We start from the raw sequence: 15,717 nt of genomic DNA on the forward strand, positions 1-15,717 counted from the left end.
GGGGGGTAAGTTCAAGTTGTTCAGGCAGGGGGGGGGCCGGTTCAAGCAGGGGGGAGCGATGGCGGTTATCGGGGGCGGTGCTTGCAAATCGAGTCAACACTCGGTTTGCGAGACAAGTTTTGCGAGAATGTTTTGCTCGTCTTACAAAACACTCGCAAACCGAGGTTTAACTGTATAATTAATGTGCATAAACGCTCAGTGAGAGGCTTTAAGAGCAAAATAGAGGGGCAAAAAAAAAACCCAGCTCAAAAAGTCACCGCCCCTTGAATGAAATATATTTTTTTAAATTATTCATTCAAGGGGCGGGGCTTTTTTGAGCCGGTTTTTTGGACCCTCTATTTTGCTCTTAAAGCCTCTCACTGAGTGTTTATTCACATTAATTATTTATCATTATAGAGACCAAATGATGTACGGGGCAGGACCTATTAAGGTTTTTTAAACCTGGTGCTGGTCACCTATGTGTTTTCTGCCTGGGGCCATAAACAGTTATTATTAATACATTGAACTTTGGCCCACACTGAGGTGTCTCATGTTTATTAATTCTTGTCTATTTATAGCCAGTGGATGTTCTTTGAGAGCTCAATAAAGGGTACTGCCAATAATTTTTTGTTTTGTTATATTATAATTTTGGTAGTTTTCTTAAGAGTTTTTGGATGTCTTAGTGTTGCCACCAGATGAGAGATGAGTGCAGCAGCCTCTGGTAGGGGGAGAAGCATAAAACATAACATTTGAAATCAGCGTTTTATTAACAAAAAAATAATAAATATTAGCAATTTCACTAAGCCGAGCATTCAACCAGCTTGAGAGTAGGTTTAACTGTTAACATCCTTCAAAGCATTGTCATGTAGGATTATGGTGTTGTGCAACAGTTCTGGATGTTTCTCCCATGCTGCCTGGCACAGGTGGTCCTGCAGAAATGACTTTATCATATTGTGCATTCACAGTGTGTCCCTCACAAACTGGATGGCACACATGACAATCCCGGGAGACTACATTAAAGGATGTTAACAGTTAAACAGTTTGCACTTGTACTTTGCTGTGAGATGCTGGTGAGGAGGAGAAGCACAGGTGCTGGCTAACTTCTTACAGGGTGTGCCTCTTGCGGCAGAATCGCACCTCCGGAGATACCTACCAGAGCCTAATTCCACCATAGGCATAGCTAACACCAGAAGTGGCTTTAAGTTGCTCCTTGTGACCCTGGGCAAGTCACTCAGTCCTCCATAGCCCCAGGTATGCTAGATAGATTGTGAGCCCACTGGGACAGATAGGGAAAATGCTTGAGTAACTGATTGTAAAACCACTTAGATAACCTTGATAGGCGGTATATAAAAACCTAATAAACTTGAAACTTGATACGCCTACATAGGCATGATTCACAGAAAAGATAGGCGCCGGAAATGTAGACTTTGAAACCCCAGCCTACATTTCCGCCACTTATCTTTCCCGGAGGCGTGAATCTCTAAATGGTGCTGCGGCATGACTGACATGCAACCGGTGGCCACTTTTTAGGCGGCTGCTGAAATCGGTGCTGTTTAGAGAATCTGGGCCATACTGTATATGCTTATGTTCTCTTTATAAAATACCCATGCCTTATATACTGTATATTTCTGTTGTACAAGGTAGGTATGAAGATATAAAATTATTCTCTGCATGACCAAAATGCTAAAATCTTTCTTGCAGGTATTGGTTCATCAAATAAAGCATGTTCTGAAGTCTACTGTGGACCTGCTGCTGAATCTGAGAAGGAAACAAAGGCCGTGGCCAACTTTATTCGCAATAATATCCAGTCCATCAAGGCCTATCTCAGTTTCCATTCCTATTCTCAGATGCTCCTCTACCCTTACAGCTACACTTATGAACTGGCACCTACACATGAAGAACTGGTATGTACGAAGCAAAGGGAATCTGGGCCTAGTGGTGAAGCAAGGGGGAGCGGGGCGACATTCCTCTTCGGGCGCTGCAATAGTGGGGGCACCGGTACCCGTCCTCCTCTTCGCCCTTCATGCTCCTTCCCTGTCCCCCCCTCCCCACTACTGCGCGCGTGTACCCCTTCCCCATACTTCTTTAACGTTCCTGGCGCAAGCAGCAACCCCAACCTGTTGCTCGCGCCAGTGGCAGCACGTCCTCTGACATCACTTCCTGGACCTGCAGCTGGGACATGACGTCAGAGGAAGAGCCGACGCTGGTTGGGGGTTGCTGCTCATGCCGGGAATGTTAAAGAGGTACAGGGAAGGGATGGGGCGAATGCGTGCAGCAAGAGGAGGCGGGGAAGGAACAGATAGGCGAGGAGGCAGAGAACAGGGGGAGGGGGGAGGAGCACCACCACCCCAGGTACCTATCCCCCTTGCTACGCTACTGGGCCCAGAGAGAAAAGGCAAACTGAGCTAGGGTAGGTGGGAGGTATGGCAAATTGGAGGTGGGAAATAAAAATTTGGGAGTGTGACATAGAGGCAGGACACAGAGCAAGTTAGATACATAGTGGGAGTGTGCCTGGGAGAAAGGAATAAGAGCTATGTGTATGAGGGTGGGGAAAAATGAGGAAGTGATCGATGTGCTTGGGAAAGGAGTAAGAAGGTGAGAGAGGAGAATGTGCCAAGAGGAAAAAGAGAGATAGAATAAGTGTCTGGGGATGAGGAAAAGGAGAGTTTGCAGTATATGCGTGAGGGTGACTTGAGTAACATATTTATTTTTAGTATTTATACACTGCTTATGGCCTAAGTGTTTCCCCCTATGTGTCCTGGTGGGCTCACAATCTAACTAATGGACCTGGGGAAATGGAGTGTTTGGTGACTTGCTCAGGGTCACAGTGAGTAGTGCTGGGCCTGAACCTGCAACTGTAGGATGCTGGATTTATGGTGACTGGAACTCGGTCTCAAGAGAATTCCAAGGTCGATGCAGATTTTACTACAAATCCCAGGATGCAATTGACTTCCAGAACTTACTCTTGTAAAAACCATGAAATCATATTGTATATTTAACTCCCCAAACCATGACACTGTTTCTGGATATTAAGCATAAATCTATAATTGTAGAGTGTGTTTATGTTTGCCAGTTGCAGAGCACTTGAGGAAGCTATCTTCGTTTTCAACAAACGAATTGCAACAGGACAGTCAAGCGATTTTCATCATTAAAAATGTTGTCTCTCAAAAAGGGCTGTTACATATACAACTAATTAGCCCCGATAATTGGGCGCTAATAATCAATTATTGGCATCAATTAGAATGTACATGCAAGCTCCGTCCTCATCTGCACAAGCCTCAAACACTTTAAAACCATAAGTAGCAACATTCTAGAGCTCAGATTGTGATGTCATAATGCCTCATTCCACCAATGCCTAAGCTCCGTCCTCATCTGCACAAGCCTCAAACACTTTAAAATCATAAGTAGCAACATTCTAGAGCTCAGATTGTGATGTCATAATGCCTCATTCCACCAATGCCTGAGCTCCGTTCTCATCTGCACAAGCCTCAAACACTTTAAAATCATAAGTAGCAACATTCTAGAGCTCAGATTGTGATGTCATAATGCCTCATTCCACCAATGCCTAACCTCCGTCCTCATCTGCACAAGCCTCAAACACTTTAAAATCATATGTGTTCGAGGCTTGTGCAGTTAAGGCAGAGCTTTTAGGAATGGGTACAGCAACAGCAAGAAAACTCACAGGGATGGTGCGGGGAAATTGAGTTTCTGCGGGGAATGGGACAAAAATCTGTCCCCGTGTCCTTCTCTAGCTGCAGTAAGGAATGCAAAAATCTCACCCCCTCACAGTACATAAGAGCATAAGTGTTGCCCTACTGAGTCAGATCAAGGGTCCATCTAGTCTAGTATTCTGTTTCTAACAATGGCCATTCCAAATCACAAGAGCAGAACTGTGTTACCTCCTGCAAAACTATAGGAACCAAACTGCAGGTGGATTGAACAGCGTCCAAGTGCAGGCAAGTACGCAGGGGTGTGTATTCCTCTCTCCATGATCCTTGCACAAGCAGAAGGAGAAAAGTGGTACCTAAGGCTTTATCCTCCTCTTCTGCCGTCTTAGGGTTACCATATGGCCTCAGAAAAAGGATGGATTGAGACATCCGGTTTTTACTTGCATTGTGAAAGTAAAACCCGGATATCTCAATCTGTCCTCTTTTTTTCTGGAGCCATATGGTAACCCTATGCTGTCTTAACTAGGGTTACCAGATTTTTGGGAATGAAATTCTGGATGCACGGCCCCGCCCCCCAGGCCTGCCCCGTTCCCCCAGGCCACGCCCTGTTCCACCCGAGTCATGCCCCGTTCCCCCAGCCCGCCCCCCCCCTCAACCTGTTTGCGCATTGGGACGGCATCTGCACATGCGCTGGTGTGACCCGATGATGTCGCACGCATGGGCGTGACATCCCTGCATTGCATCCGCCACGCATGTGCAGACACCATCCTGACATCACTCGTTGCTAGAAGCTTTTCAAAACCCGGGCAAAGCACTGGGTTTTGGAAAAGCCATACGAACCCCCGGACATCTGGTAGCCCTAGTCTTAACTGGTGCTTTGAACTATGGGCTCCTTTCACTGAGCCACGTTAGGGCTTTAACACGCGGAATAGCGCACGCTAAATTGCTGCCCGCACTAGACCTTAACACCAGCACTGAGCTGGCATTAGTTCTAGCCGCATAGCGTGGGTTTAGTGCGCACTAAAATGCTGCATGGGCTAAAAACACTAACGCGGCTTAGTGAAAGGAGTCCTATCTGTCACTAACCTGTCCCCGTGCATCCCAAACCTGTCCTGGGCAGTTAAATGTTTAATGAATCTGCAGAAGGGAAATTGGCTTGCAACGGAGGACGATACTTGCACATTTTTCTCAAGCATACCCATTGCAGATATTCTGATAACCTGACTGGTTCAGGGTTTCCCAGAACAGGTTTGGGAAGTAACCGCACTCCCACATTCCATGTGGCTCAAAGCATCAATCAGGTCACAAGTAGCTCAAGGCTCCACTGCTCAGCGCCTCATCCTGTCAGCACAGATTGGCTTAAACTGGATCAACGAGAGAAACAGGTTGTGAGGGATTCAGCAGCAAGCAAATTTCAGTTCAGCTTTGTGGGGAGAGGTAAAGTGGGAGCCAGCACTGGTGGCGTGGTTATCATAGAGAATGACTCGGGGACAAATTTGCCCCCATCCCCATAGAAATTAAATTTCACCACCCCCATTCCCGTGAGTTTTGTCCCTGTCCCTATCCCATTCCTGGCAGCTCTGCCTTAACCGCACAAGCCTCAAACTGTTATGATTTTAAAGTGTTTGAGGCTTGTGCAGATGAGGACGGAGCTCAGGCATTGGTGGAATGAGGCATTATGACATCACAATCTGAGCTCTAGAATGTTGCTACTTATGATTTTAAAGTGTTTGCGGCTTGTGAAGATGAGGACGGAGCTCAGGCATTGGTGGAATGAGGCATTATGACATCACAATCTGAGCTCTAGAATGTTGCTACTTATGATTTTAAAGTGTTTGCGGCTTGTGAAGATGAGGACGGAGCTCAGGCATTGGTGGAATGAGGCATTATGACATCACAATCTGAGCTCTAGAATGTTACTACTTATGATTTTAAAGTGTTTGAGGCTTGTGCAGATGAGGACAGAGCTTGCAGGAATGGGGTGAGAACAGGAAAAGAACTCGCGGGAACGGGACGGGAAAATGAGTTCCCGTGGGGACGGGGAAAAATCTGGCCCCCGTGTCATTCTCTAGGTTATGAGTGTGTGTGAAAGAGATGAGTCCCAGTAGTACAACGGGGAGACATGAGAAAGGAGAGCGGACCACATTGCATGTTCATTTGTGAAAGAAGGCTAGAGAGCATATCTGCTCCAATGTGTGTGTGTGAGAGAGGATCTGCATCGGGTGAGGAGGGGCTAATGAGAGAGAGGACTCTCTCTCCCTCTGCCTACCCAAGTTCTAGATACCCCATCCTTCTTTCACCTCTAATTTTCTAAACTAAACTAAACTAAACCTCAGGTTTGTATACCGCACCATCTCCACAAGCGTAGGGCTCGGCACGGTTTACAGGGTTAGGTTGAAAAGGAGCTACAATGAAGGGTTATAGGAAAGGAGCTAGGAAGATAAAGAGGGACAGGGAACCAAAAAGCGGGAAGTGTTAGATTTTTGAAAAGAGCCAAGTTTTCAGGTGTTTGCGGAAGGATTGGAGGGAACTTGAAACTCTGAGCAGGGATGTGAGGTTATTCCAGATGTTCCTAATTTTCCTAGGCGGGATATACCTTTTGTAGAGGGGAATGATAGTTTCAGTTTTTGGGAGGATCTAGTGGAATTAGGGTTAGAGGAATTCCAGAAGAGTGGGATAACGGGAGGGAGGATGCCATGTAGGATCTTGAAGGCTAAACAGGCACATTTAAAGAGGACTCTGGAGTGAACTGGGAGCCAGTGAAGTTTGGACAGGAGTGGGGAGACATGGTCAAACTTGCCTTTTGCGAAAATAAGCTTGGCCGCGGTGTTCTGGATTAGCTGAAGTCTATGGAGTTTTTTTTTTTTTAGTTAGGTTTAAATAGATGGAGTTGCAATAATCCAGTCTAGAAAGGATGGTGGATTGAACAAGGACGGTGAAGTGAGAATGATGAAAGTACGATCTCACTTTCCTCAGCATATGAAGACTAAAGAAGCATTTTCCTTCCATCTTATTCCTCCCCCCTAGTAAAAGATTCCCATCACCATCTACCCCTATGCCCAATCTTTCTCCATCCTCTTCTCATCTCAGACCCTTCCCCTCTTCCCTTTTCTCATCCTCCCTGCACTTATAAATGACATATTTCAAATGAGTTGCCAGTATTTATTAATATTTAAAAATATCCTTGAACTACAGCTGGCTACCTTTTTAAAAGTACTTTCCGTATTAAAATAATGCTTTCTCTTTCCCCTTATATCAGAATGATGTTGCAAAGGCGGCAGTGGGTGCTTTGTCAAGTCTGTACAGAACAAACTATACGTATGGGCCAGCTGCATCTACGATATGTAAGAATTTCTAATATTTAAACATTTTATGGCATATTGTTAATTTTGAGATGACTAAAAATAATGCTCTTGCACAGAATCCATGCGCTTTGATTTCCACCCATCTTTTACTTTTTCTTCTAATTCAAAATACTTCTTTTAATTTCTCATATATTGTCTGCAAGCCCAAAAGCTATCTAAGCAGTGTACATTCAGGTACGATATGCGTTTTTCTGCCTCTAGAGGGCTCGCAAGCTTTAAGTTTGTAGCTGAGACAACGGTTGTTAATGGACTTGCCCAAGGGCACAAGGAGCTGCGGTGGAATTTTAGACGGACTCCGCTCGTTCTCAGACTGTTTCTTTAACCATTAGGCTACTCTTCCACTCTAAAACACCCTCAAAGGGCATCAGAGCTTAAAACCAAATCCCTCAGGGGAACTGAGAATAAGGGTATTGTGTGGGCAGACTTGTTGAGCCGCCGGCCCTTTTCTGCCGTCAAACTGTATGTTTCTATGAGTTTTGCTTAAAAGATGGATACTTTCAGGTGGGGGGAGGGAGGTTTGTCTTGAGTAGACTTGTGTCACCCACCACCTCAGGGCAATGTGTCCAGGGCTGTGGGGACAAGGAATATCTCTTGTGGGCCGCGGAAGGCGCCACAAGGAAAGGAAAAAGCAAAAGGTTTAGAACAAGGATTTTGCCCACAAGTCAGGTAAGTCTTTCAGAAAAACAAGGACTGGATTTATTTGGGTTGCATAACAGTGAAACCAAAAACATTAAAAAAAACAATTGTCAGGAATTTCAACCAAGCAATCCAGTCTTCCAAAACCTCGAGCTTCAATATCATACCCAATAAAGTCTTTCAATTCAAATAACAAAAATTGCTCTGTATTCATCAATGAGCATCAGTTTAAAGTTCTTTCAAAAGAAAAACTAACAAAAGAAAAACAGTCTCTTCCCTTTGGTAGTGTACTCAGATCACTGTCAGTGACACAGCACTGCTCTCCCTCAGCAATAAAAATGCTGACCAGGTGGTGTGCTCCACGTGATGGATTAATGCTACACAATAGAGCCCACTATCCCACCTCAAAACGTGGGGCTAATTCCCCCCACCACACTGGCAGGGTAAAGTGCACACTCCCTCCTTAAACAGGGAGAAACTCAGCAAACTATTAAGCATAAGTTTTCCAGTCTTAAACTCCTGTGCTTCCCTGCTTCAGCCTCAACAGGGCGGGTAAAGCACAGCTTCAAAAAAACAAACCAAAAACAGTTCATACAAAAACATAAGTACTTGCCTTGGAGAGACACACTTCCATGGGTTGAGAATCCAGCTGAACCTCTGCACTTGGTTCTAACTCTAATTCCATGGCTTGTGGAACTTCAGAGAGGTCAGGAGTTATCTCAGCACCAGCTTCAGCAAACTCCATGCACTCAGGGTTTTGTTGGTCCTGCAGAGCTCTCAGCCCTGAGCTAGGCTGCCAGTATTTTTCCTGTGACTGTTCTCCTCCTCTCCAGTTCTCCCTCTGCCTCTCTAACTGTTCAGACCTGAGTTTAAGGAACCTGCAGCCCCGCCCAGCACTCCCAGGTGCAAAGCATTTCCGGTCACAAGACTTGGGAAGGTGTGGGGGAGGGGAAGACTGCAGCTCAGCCCCTAAGCTCCCTCTACTGGGCACAGTAGGACTAGCAGGAAAAAGGGTAAACTGGTGTTTAGCTTGAGCAGTTTGAGAACTAACTGCTCCAGGCATAGACCTTATGCTAGAGCCAGTCCTAGCAGGCACACCTCGCATACCACACTTGTGGGAGGGAGGGTTATTGTGTGGGCAGACTTGTTGGGCCGCCAGCCCTTTTCTGCCATCAAACTCTATGTTTCTATTTACCCTTTGACCCAGTGTCTTCTTTGGCAGCTACTGTAATGTTAGAGCAACATTTTGATCCAGCTAATCAATTTTAGTCATGGAATACATTATTGTATGCGTCTAGTGCTACAGGATGCATGGTGACAAGCATATGTTTTTAAAGAATGCATATCAGCAAGACAATGTCCCTTGCTGGTAATAGGCAGTTCGAAATATTGCTGTTCGCTGACCCGTTGGTCCCCCGAATTCCCATCACTTCCCTGCCGTCCTGAAAAAGAAGAGCAGTTCTGTCTGAATGATGTTAAGCCATGATATTTCTTAATGTTCATGTATTGTAGACCCCACATCTGGATCGTCCGCTGACTGGGCCTATGACAAGGGAATCAAGTACTCCTTCACCTTTGAACTTCGTGACAGAGGAAAATATGGTTTTCTCCTTCCTGAGTATCTCATAAAGTCAACTTGTAAAGAAACCATGTTGGCGGTAAAAAACATCTCCAGTTACATTCTCAGATATGTTTCATAGATTTATGTTCATGTCACATGTGGGGAAGGATTTGGGCTTTCACATTTTTAATGTTGCTACTAATATAAAGCTACTGACATAACACACACACAATAACGACAGCCGCAAACAGGAAGAAAGAAATTAACTGAAATTCGCATTGATTATGTCGATGCACTCCCACAGCTGGTTCCCTCTCCCTCATTTTTTTTTTAACAAATTTCATAAGCCTTATTGATTATAAAACAGTGTTTCACTGATAGAAATAGTATTTAAAAACCTATCATAAGAGTATGGATAACACTATACAATACTGAAGGACAGCATGGACTTTAATATAGTACTGGGTAATTCTATGGAGTCTTTTGCATCCATATGTAACAATATATATAAAACCCAAATATTACATATGTAATATGGCTCATAAAATTACACAAGGCATAAAAGTATTCAAGATGGCAGGCAAAAGAGTACTAAAAAACAAAAAAGAAACTGCAGAGCGGAATGTACAAGGTACAGGAACTTTCGCCAAATGAGCTACCGGTGATTGCTCTGAACACCTGCATGGACAGATTACATGCTCAGCCCGTTCCTTTCATCTCTGAGGGAGGCCAAGGAATAACCAGCCATGCCCAAATTGAAGTTTAAAACATAAAGTCCTTTTGGAGAGTATTTTGAGGCCCACTCAATTAGGCAGTACCCATCCAAGCATCTCTCACCGCAGGCCATTTTATTAACTTTATGACATCATTTCCTTTATTATTATTCATACATAAGATAGTACATTTTCCAATGTCAATACAATTACTTCATTAAGATCCAATCATAAATTGCATGTGACTGCATTTTGCCACTAGGTTCATATTTGGTTCATTGGTCAATTGATTTCTTGCAACTCTTATATCACTAGTAACTTCCCTAACATTAGCAACTCTATAATGGTTTTAGTTAATCATGTGCAATTAGTTTCACTCCTGTCAGCAATTGAGGGGGGTTACATGTAGACTATCGGAGATTATCATCTATTCCTATGCATCGGCCATCTTATAACATCATGTTATCTTAAGGTCTGGTGGCTTGTTCCCTGTTCTAGCACTTAGGTCTTAGGTAAGAAAACAGGGCACTTCTTCTGTTCTGTCACTGAGACAAGCATCTATTTTAAACTTTATGTAACAGCTTGCCAGTAATAAAGGGTGCCCATAAAAACACTCCTTGATTTGAAATGGTTACAAAATCAAAACTTATTGGAATATGCTTATAAATAAGATGACAGCAAATACAAGTCCCAAAAAAAGCACGGTTAACAAGATCTTACACAATTGCTTGCACTTTTACCCTCATAAACTGCAATTAGTGCAGAAGTTACAACCTTCGGACAATGCAATGTGACAAAATGACCAGGTGTTCCTCAAGTCGCCCCCGAGATCACTGGACATTACTGTTTGTGACTTTTTCCTTTGGGGATATGTACCCCCACTACCCGCAACTATGGATGATCTGCAGAAACGCATCAATGAAGCTAGAAACGTGATCACACCGGATATGCTTCAAAGAGTCTGGTCCGAGCTCGATTATCGCATCGATGTTTACCAAGTAGCAGGCGGGGGTGCACATCGAGTATATGTAATCAACAGATACCATATGAAACTTTATGAATTGATGAAACTGTAGTCTCAAAGGTGAAAGAATATTCCAATAAATTTTGGTTTTCTAACCATTTAAAATCAAGGAGTGTTTTTGTGGGCACCTTGTATTAAGCCAAGCAAATTATTCTCTTTTATCGTAACTTTAAAGCATTTCTCTATCTCTCAGCTCCATCTTCTATTTATATTAGTGTCTTTCTTCAGGTATCCCAGGCAAAGGGTGTCTCATGCATATTGTGGTATGGGCCCCCCTAAATTCTCCAAAAGCAAAACAAAAGAGAACCAACAAAAACTTGCAGGGAAGGTGTACAACAAGAAAACAAAACATAACTGCAGGAAAATGTACAGGGACAGGAATTTTATTAAAATAACAAAAAGTTAAAAACTAGACAAGTGCTTAAAACAAATAAAATACATCAAAAAACTGGCCCTAATGTTCATGTGGATCGGACCCAACATAGTCTGTGTTTTGAAGAAACACTTCTTCCTCAGGGGCACCAGTAGTTGATAATATAGAATATCAGAAAACCAGGTTGGATGAAAAAAACAAAATAAAAAATGAACGTGAAGATAACCTGTGTAGGTGCAGCACTATGAAACCTGCATCAGGTCCGGTCCACATGAACATTAGGACCAGGTTTTGGATGTATTTTATGTGGTTTATGCACTTGTCTTGTTTTTAATTTTTTTGCTATTTTAATAAAATTCCTGTCCCTGTACATTTTCCTGCAGTTTTGTTTTCCCCCCCCTAAATTCTCATCACCTGGTGGAGTGCAGGCAGAGTCACAAATTACATATGTAAAATATTTTGATTTAAATATGTATTTCAATCATCTTCATATAGACATTTACACCTGTTCTTGAGTAAGCATAATGGTCATGGTTGGCGTAATCTTGGCAGGATTTCCGCTTTAATTTTACACTTCTCCCTCTGTATTCAGTTTCAGCATTCATGGTTTCGATTATTCGTGGTTTTTAGCTTGCTGGCTCCTCCCCCCAAATTACATCAGCTTGCATAGAGAAATCGCACTTTCTTCACCGTGTTTTGCCTCTCCTTCAGGAACAGGCCAGGTCTCCCACGTTATTCACGGTTTCACCATATTCAGGATGGTTTTTAATAGAAAACAGCAAATAACATGAAAAAGTTATTCACGGTTTTTCTGTATTTGCGGTTCTGTTAATCCCCTAACACAGCGAATACGGAGGGAGAAGTATATAAAGACAAAAATGTGCACTTTTCCTTCCCCTTAACCTTGGCATCTCTTATAAAGTGAACCTCTACAGGAGTAATTTTATAAAGGAGGTACTGACTTTGACCACCAATTACACATGTAAATCTTTAGAATAATCACACTTCTCAAGAGACATACATATATACTTTGCAGTTATAGCTAAATCTCAAAATTTAGAGGTAAACGACCTTCTGAGGTATAGCCTTTAAGATACTGTATAGCCTTTAAGATACTGTATTTTAGCTTAGAACTCAGTCTCAAAGGATTTGCAAACTTCATCTTTAGGCCAATGTAGCTTTTACTATGCTTGAAAAAGATTTATATATATTAAAGATTACAGAAACTTATCTTCTCTTAGCTTGCAAGTACACACATGTTTTTTTTAATCTTTATTAATTTTCAAAACTATTACAAAGTGCCAAGAATTGTACATACATTAATAATCAACGTAAGCCCTTAAATTCCCTCAATAACAATGCAGAAAAAAAAATATCCCTTCCCTCCCATCCAACAATTTAATCAAGAAATAAGCCATAAAGATTCCCCCTCCCCACCTCACCCGCCCCATCCTGGATATGTGTAGAAATAAACAAAAATAAAATAAAAGACAACTATGTTGAAGTAACAAAGGATGTCAACGGACCCCAAACCAAATTAAAAATAATTGCCCACCGAAAAGAAAAGTTAAGGCGGTCGCAACTTTTTTAATTGCAGGTTATTATTTGCATAGCAATCCCTGTCATGATTAGGAAAATCCTGCATTTGTAGCAATCCATAGGAGGCTTAATATGCAGCAATGTTCCACATATAACTGTCTCAAACGTCAAAGGGATTGTTGATTCCAGTATGAGGTTAATCTGTTCCATATTGACTTCCAGACGTTGAGTATCAAAAGACAATAGAACAACAGATGATCCAGTGTCCCAATATCTACATACAGGAGCATTTCACTACAAGTTAAGTGAGGTTCCTTTCATTTTATATTATTAAGTAAAAGAAAAATGAAAAAAGATTTAATAAAATATGAATAAAGATTGGACTCATGTAGAGTTTAAGCAACTGGCACTGTTTGCCTGATTGCTACCCGAAGGTCCATACAAAATTTGAAAAAAACAAAGCACCTGTATGAGTAAAGCATTAATAATGAAGACACAGTAGGAAGGAGATGAGATACCAGTAGTTAGCCTTTGATATGTTGGTGAAAATTTAAACAACTGTTATATGATTTTATTGATGGTATAGCAGTAACATCTGTTTTGGCATACAGTAAATGACAGTGCCAGCATCTATTAGATTTAGAACTGTCTAACTTGTGTAACCTAACAGGGATCCAAAAAGATCTATGTAACAGGAGTTCAAGAATTTTTACTAAAGCACTTTTGCACAGTTTGCACCGTTATCACTAAGAAAATTCACATATCATCTGAAAAATCAGCTTGCAGAGTCACAAGAAAAAAACCATCCTCCAAGATAAGTGCAATATGTTTAGCAATTGCTTTAACAACTTATGATGATTTTGAAAGCGCTGGAGGGATGTTTATATAAGTGTTAGAGTGATGGCTATATAACAAACTAAATAAGGGACATAAAAGTGTCATGATGGTCCCTCTATGATCTCAGTGTGGCTCGCATGCAAGAGATAAGACTCTGAGCACTTTTCACATATTTAACCAGTTAATTAGAATTATTTATAGATTATTTTAAGAATTTAAGTTTAGAGTGAAACATAGAAGCTGGTATTATAATTATTGTAATAACACTATCAGCAATTCAGTGATTTTATACTCCTTCAATCTTATAGTTATATAAAAGAAAAAAACCAATACACACATATTTTGAAAACTTGCTCACTGGCTCAGAGTACAACTGGAGGTGTCATGAGGGCTGGCTAGCATCATAGGCAGAACTGTCGTTGCAGACTTTGCACCAGCTACGCCGCAGGTATAATGTCAGCACCGCAAAGTGCATCCATGGATTGAAAATGAAATCCTCGCGCCCGTGGCATAGCGAGGGTGAGAGACGCCCGGGGTGTTGGCAGCCCCTCCCCTGCCCTCTTTGCCCCCCCCCTCGCCTCCGCGCGCTCCTTCCCCGTCCCCCAGGAAGTGACGTCAGGAGAAGAGACAATGCTGGCGCGACAGCAGGTTGGGGGTTGCTGCTCGCGCTAGGAACGTTACAGAGGTATGGAGGATGTGAAGCAGCAGTGGGGAAGGGGGCGGAGAAGGAGTTGGGGGCAGAGAGGAGGACAGGTGCTGCGACCCCCCCCTTACTATGCTACTGTCTCATGCACTGCTGGCCCCTCTCTCTCCCAGCCTCTGACCCTACCTTTTTATGGAACAGGTGCATCTGGCAACACTATTTTTATTTTATAGAAGCAACACACAGGGCTTTTACAAAGGCGCGCTCGCGGTTTTAGCACACACTTAGCACGTGCTAAAATGCCACACGCGCTAGCTGCTACCGTCTCCTTTTAAGCAGGTGGTAATTTTTCGGCTGGCGCTAATCTGGTGCGTGCGCTAAAAAACGCTAGCGCACCTTTGTAAAAGGAGCCCATAGTAGTATTACTATTCCTATGAACTAGCATGGGCACTTCTGCCCACTCAGGGACAAGTGGTTCATAGACTAAAAGTGCGCAGGACAATCGCAAGCCAACAAAACCGCTTGGACAAATGCGCGCAGGATGTCAGCGTGCCGGACTAAAACTTAACTTTAAAGCGCTCCGAGGGGTTTGGGATTTTACTTAGAAGTGCTGCCGCTGCTGTTGGGGAAGGGGGGGGAACCACCTCCCATTACAGAGGAAAGTGTAATTTTTCCCTCTTTTTTAGGGAAAAATTAGTTTCCTAAGTGGGGTAACCCCCCCCACCCCCAATGGCAGCAGCAATACTTCTAAGTAAAGTGGGGGGTTCCCGCCCAAAAAAAACCCTCGGAGCGCTTTTAAGTTAAGTTTTAATCCGGCGCGCTGACGTCCTGCGTGCATTTGTCCGAGCGGCTTAGTCAGCGCACAATTGCCCCACGTGCTTTTGACTCATCACTGGGACAAGTCACTCTTCAGCCTCTGATTTTATCCAACTATCTACATATCTGAAAAGTGACCTCAGAAAGAATGTCATAGTATATGAAATTCTTCATGAGTTTCTTCTGGAACTTGCAAAGGCTGCAAATGTACACTTACCCATTTTCTTAGATCCTTTTCTAAACAAAAACAGACATTACAAAGTCCATACCAGCAACAGCCCAGCAAGATATGGAAGATGAGTTTTATAAGGCATATTTCCTAATACCCCAAATCCTGATCCAGTAGCCAAATACTGGGAATAGAATGACGGAGATTAGAGAAGCACTTCAGCTTCACTAACAGGATGAAACACTTTTCAGTGATGAATAACACTATCGTTCGGCACCATGTATTCAAAAGAAAATAGATTTTAAAAAAAGAAAAGGTTGGGAAAGTAATAACTTCAAGTTATTCTCTATGATTTGGCATGCACACCATGGCAAATCTACAACTCAGTCAGAAG

At 42.9% G+C, this 15,717-nt stretch overlaps 1 protein-coding gene across 2 annotated transcripts in view; it reads left to right on the top strand.

The window, feature by feature from the left end:
• Positions 1-13,641, top strand: part of LOC117367245 (mast cell carboxypeptidase A-like) — a 29,514-nt gene extending 15,873 nt beyond the window's left edge. Inside the window, exons 9-12 of one of the 2 annotated variants that reach the window (XM_033959671.1) lie at positions 1,681-1,883; positions 6,907-6,991; positions 9,161-9,306; positions 13,081-13,641. In XM_033959671.1, coding sequence (XP_033815562.1) covers positions 1,681-1,883; positions 6,907-6,991; positions 9,161-9,306; positions 13,081-13,104 — 458 coding nt within the window. In that variant the 3' untranslated portion in view covers positions 13,105-13,641. Of the gene's footprint in view, positions 1-1,680; positions 1,884-6,906; positions 6,992-9,160; positions 12,003-13,080 lie in introns of those variants that run through there. The other variant, XM_033959670.1, reaches the window with a different exon arrangement.
• The last annotated feature ends 2,076 nt before the right edge of the window (positions 13,642-15,717 follow it).

This window comes from Geotrypetes seraphini, chromosome 9, assembly GCF_902459505.1.
Source record: "Geotrypetes seraphini chromosome 9, aGeoSer1.1, whole genome shotgun sequence".
NCBI lineage: Eukaryota > Metazoa > Chordata > Amphibia > Gymnophiona > Dermophiidae > Geotrypetes > Geotrypetes seraphini.